The sequence below is a fragment of the Porites lutea genome, chromosome 3, assembly GCF_958299795.1.
Source record: "Porites lutea chromosome 3, jaPorLute2.1, whole genome shotgun sequence".
NCBI lineage: Eukaryota > Metazoa > Cnidaria > Anthozoa > Scleractinia > Poritidae > Porites > Porites lutea.
Genome location: NC_133203.1, coordinates 19,881,448 through 19,886,673, shown reverse-complemented (window position 1 = coordinate 19,886,673; position 5,226 = coordinate 19,881,448). Strand labels below are relative to the sequence as shown.

Here is a 5,226-nt window from a genome sequence, read left to right as displayed (position 1 = left end):
TCTGCTTTGCGTGAAGGATTGACTAGCAGTTTATGAAGTACATAAACTACCAAACGCTAAGTTACAGCGAGTGTCAATAAGTGTGTGTGCATTTTCAAGGTTAACTTCAGGTTTCAATAATTTCTTACACATATATATTTTTAAATAAACTGTCAAACAAAGTTAACCTTGGTACCCTTTACAGCAATGAACTGCTGAAGGAAGGGTCTCATCTTTTATTCAAAGCTGAAACTTGAAACCTGAAAACAATGCAGATGCCATAAATGCTTGAATGTAATGGTGCCTGTAGTGTACATCCGGGACTTCCCCAGCGCAGGAAGTCTGGGGTCATGTGACTAGTTGAAGGAGTGTTTCTGTAGTGTAGCTGCAAACGAAGTAGTGCTCGTGTTTGACTAGACTATTAGCCTCGGTGGCGCATTAGCAATACTACATTGGCGACGAGGATGGTTCCAATGAGTGAAAAGGCCTTACTGCCGTTGGATTTGACCGGTCCTGCTTCACAAGTGGCGGAGCGATGGCGTAAATGGAAGCGTGCGTTTGAATACTTTGCCGAAGGAAAGGGCATCGATAATGTTCGTAAGAAGACCTCATTACTCTTACATTTTGCTGGTATGGATGTACAGGATATCTTTGAAGATTTACAAGATCCTGGTCCTATTCCGGAGAGTGGTGACAATGTTTACAAAATCGCTATTCGCAAATTGGATTATTACTTTCGAGTCGAGGAGAACATTCCCTACGAGCGACATGTTTTTCGTCAACTTACACAAAGGGAAGGGGAGACCGCTGACCAATTCATAGTTCGGTTGCGAAAACAAGCACGACATTGTGATTTCGGGGCGGGTTTGAACGACCATTTGCGGGACCAGTTGATTGAGAAGCTGACGAATTTCGAGTTGAAAAGGAAGCTGTTGGAGCATAGAAATATTACGCTGGAAGAAGCCCTCAATAAAGCTCGTGCTTGGGAAGCAGCTGGGAGACAAGCGACCAACATGTCAACAAGCCTACGGCAAGTAGAAGGCGACGATGTCAATGCAGTTAGGGGAAGACAAGATTGGCAGGGTGAGAAGGGTAGGAAGTGCTACAATTGTGGGAGAGAAGGTCATTTAGCCAGGGATAGCAACTGTCCAGCAAAAGGAAGAAAATGTAGCAAGTGTGCAAGGTATGGTCATTTCGCTTTATGTTGTCGGAGAGAGGGTGATGGTTATAAAGCGAGAGATAAAACAAGTGAGCGAGAGAGAGTTTCTAGTGGACGTTCACGTCACAATGCAAATTTTGTCGGGGATCAAGAAGCATCTGATAATGAGGAGGACTGTGCTTTTGCATTCAACGTGTCTGAGAATCAGGACGAAACATGTAATTCAACTAGTTGTAAACAACCTGTGTTAGAAGTTAGTGTCAGTGGTGTTACTACACAGGTACTCATTGACACTGGTTAAGTGGGCAATCTTATGGGGCTAGATGAGTACCATGAACTTAAGGCGCGAGGCCTTAATGCAGAGGTGGAGGAGTGTCATAACCGGTTTTATGCATATGGTGGGGGAAAACTGGAGGTGATTGGTCATTTTTCAGCTGAGATTTCGGTGGGTGGTACGACAGTGAATTCACAATTTGTGGTGATTGAGAAAGGGAGGTGTCTGTTGGGTCATACGACTTCAAAGGCTTTGGGTTTACTTCGGATTGGGCTGGGTGCAGATGTTGAGGGTGCGTGTAATGTGGATGGGGAGGATCTCGCCACAATTCTTCAGGCTAAGCATCCAAAGGTTTTTGATGGTGTGGGCAAGCTGAAGGACTACAAGTTTAAATTACATGTCGACCCGGAGGTGACACTGATTGCTCAAAAGCCACGGCGTGTCCCATTTGCACTACGAGAGAAAGTAACTGCAAAGGTGGAAGAACTCATTGCTATGGACATAGTTGAACGGGTAGATGGGCCGACCTCGTGGGTGAGTCCAGTAGTAGTTGCGCCCAAAGCTTCGGGGGATATCAGGCTTTGTGTGGACATGCGTAAAGCAAATCAGGCTATTATCCGGGAGCGGATACCCATCCCAACTGTTGACGAAGTGTTGGAAAATCTTAACGGTGGCAGAGTGTTTTCAAAATTAGATCTTCGCCTAGGATTTCATCAGATCGAGTTGGATGAGGAATCAAGAGACATAACCACGTTTGCCACACATGAGGGGTTGTTCAGGTACAAGCGACTAAGTTTTGGAGTAAACTCTGCCCCTGAGAAATATCAGCAGATAATCAGACAAGTGGTCTCAGACATTGGTGGTGTCCAGAATATTGCAGATGACCTGATAGTACATGGTGAGAACAATGAGGAGCATGACAGGAATCTATATAGATTGATACAGAGATTAGCAGAGAAGAACCTCACCCTCAACCTTGAAAAATGCCAATTCAGAATGGACAAGGTAGTCTTTATGGGGGTGTTAGTGTCAAAGTATGGCGTCGGCCCAACAGAAGAGAAGGTACGTGCAGTGTTGGAGGCAAACCGCCCATCTACTGCAACGGAAGTGAGGAGCTTCCTTGGTATGGTTGTCTTTAGTGCAAGATTTATTCCTAATCTTGCAACTGTCGCCGAGCCTCTAAGAGCAATTTCCAGGAAGGGAGTACCCTTTGTTTGGAGCAGTAAGCAGGAGACATCCTTTCAAGAACTGAAAAAGCAATTAGCTAGTGCGCCTGTGCTAGCTTATTTTGACAAAGATGCACACACGCGAGTGATAGCTGATGCAAGCCCCGTGGGGTTAGGAGCTGTTCTGGTCCAGGACAAGAATGGAGAGAGCCGAGTTGTTTGTTACGCCAGCAGAAGTCTCAGCAGTGTCGAAAGGAGGTACAGCCAAACTGAAAAGGAGGCACTAGCTCTCGTGTGGGCCTGTGAACGTTTTAACCTTTACCTGCTTGGGCTACCAACCTTCGATTTAGTCACGGACCACGAAGCATTGAAAGTGATCTACTCAAGAGGATCCAAACCATCTGCACGCATCGAGCGCTGGGTGCTAAGACTGCAACCGTACAATTACAACGTATGCTGTGTCAAGTCCCAAGACAACATTGCAGATGCCCTATCACGTCTGACGAAGATCCCCACTTCAGAGAAATATCGATATGATGATGAGCACGTTCGAATGGTTGCTCTCAGTGCCGTACCTATAGCCCTAAAGATTCAAGAGATTGAGAGTGCCTCAGCTGAGGATGATGATTTGCAAGCAGTGCGAAGTTGTCTTATAAGTGGGAACTGGGAGACAGCTCCAAAGCCATATGTGTGGGTACGTAACGAACTTACCTATATTGGCCAAGTCATCCTGCGTGGAACTAGAATCGTGATTCCTAACATTTTGAGGAAGAGGGTCTTAGAACTTGCACTTGAGGGACACCAGGGGGTGGTGAAGATGAAGGAGCGCCTGAGATCTAAGGTGTGGTGGCCAGGTGTTGATAAAGATGCAGAACAAAAGTGCCAAGAGTGTTATGGGCGCCAGCTTGTGACAAAGGCGACAGTGCCTCCACTAGTGAAGACAACCAGGATGCCTGAGAGACCGTGGCAGGACCTAGCGTTGGACCTACTGGGCCCTATGCCAACAGGAGAGTCTTTGCTGGTCCTAGTGGATTATTTAAGCCGATGGGTGGAGGTTGACGTCATTAAGTCCAGCAGTTCAGAAGCGATAATTAAGTGTGTAGACAGACAGTTCTCTAGATATGGAGTACCGAGTACCTTGAGATCAGACAACAGACCCAACCTCGTGTCTGCTGAAATGGAGGAGTATCTGGATGAGATGGGCATTAAGCACAGGCTGACCACCCCACTATGGCCGAGAGCAAATGGAGAGGTTGAACGGCAAAATAGTTCTCTTTTGAAAGCAATGAGAGTTGCCCATGCTGAGGGAAGAGACTGGAGGTTGGAGTTGAACAAGTTCCTCCTGGCATACCGCTCCACCCCACACACAACTACCGGCAGGAGTCCCGCTGAGTTACTTTGTGGGAGGAAAATGTCTACTTAATTGCCAGAGGTTGCTGATTTGGAGGAGTCTGAAGAGCTGGGATATCAGCAAACCAGAGATAGTGATGCGGAAAAGAAGCAGATAGGTGCAGATTATGCTGACAAGAGACACCATGCAGCAGAGAAGTGTGTACAGGGGGGAGACCTTATGTTGCTGGAGAAGAGGAAGGAGAATAAGCTGTCTTCACACTATGAAAAAGAGCCATACCAAGTAACGGCTCGCTATGGGGATCAGGTCCAGCTGAAGTCACCCCAAGGCGCAGAGTACAGGCGTAATATTCAACATGTCAAGCGATTTGTGATTCCGGACAGAAAGCCCCAGGAGCAGCAGCCTGCAGGTCCTGTAGCAGTACCTAATGAGCACCCATTAGGACAAGAAACCACACCCAGTTTGGAGACAGGAGGAGGGGCTAGTCCAGCTGATGGTCCAAATCAGGAGCAGCTGTTACCAAGGAGATCAGGGCGAGTGACCCGACCGCCCGAGAGACTTAGTGACCATGTTACCACCTGAGGGGGACAGTTACTTTGCTATGACAGTGGCAGCTTTAATAAGGCTGTGCCTACGGAAGTGTTAATTTGTATCAATTGTACCTTTAAAAGACACTGTTGACATTTTCATGTTACTTAGTAGTAGTGAGACTTTGCAAGTGAAGAGAGGGAGGGATGTAGTGTACATCTGGGACTTCCCCAGCGCAGGAAGTCTGGGGTCATGTGACTAGTTGAAGGAGTGTTTCTGTAGTGTAGCGGCGAACGAAGTAGTGCTCGTGTTTGACTAGACTATTAGCCTCGGTGGCGCATTAGCAATACTACAGTGCCTGTGGCACGTACCAATTTTCGGAGACAAAAGGGGAGTAGTTATTTGAGAGGGAGGGGGCACTTGTTTCTTTCTAAAAAACTGTGCCCTCAAAATCACAATGTTTTTATTTCAAATGAACACAAAACCTAAGACAAAACAGCAAAACTGGGGTGTATTAGTTCAGTGGAATGAACATTTATAGGTGTGTGGTACACATGCATGGCTTTCACATCTTTCGAAGTTCTGTCGCTATCCTACAGTGTACATGTATTGTCAGAGGACCCACGGCTCCATCATGCGAGAGTGTTAATGTCTTCAAAATGTGTCATACTGTAATATTTCCAGGTTATGCTATATGAATTCAAGAAAAATGTACTTCACACCCTACGTTCCCTAAGGAGATGTGGAATGTCTGTGTTTCGGGGACAGG

The 5,226-nt window shown here is 46.5% G+C and overlaps 1 protein-coding gene across 1 annotated transcript; it reads left to right on the top strand.

Annotated features, from left to right (window-relative positions):
- The first annotated feature begins 372 nt into the window (after nucleotides 1–372).
- LOC140931847 (uncharacterized) lies at nucleotides 373–1,439 on the top strand. Its single transcript, XM_073381567.1, has one exon. The coding sequence runs from the start codon at nucleotides 444–446 to the stop codon at nucleotides 1,437–1,439; it is 996 nt and encodes a 331-aa protein (XP_073237668.1). The 5' UTR covers nucleotides 373–443.
- Nucleotides 1,440–5,226: the final 3,787 nt, after the last annotated feature.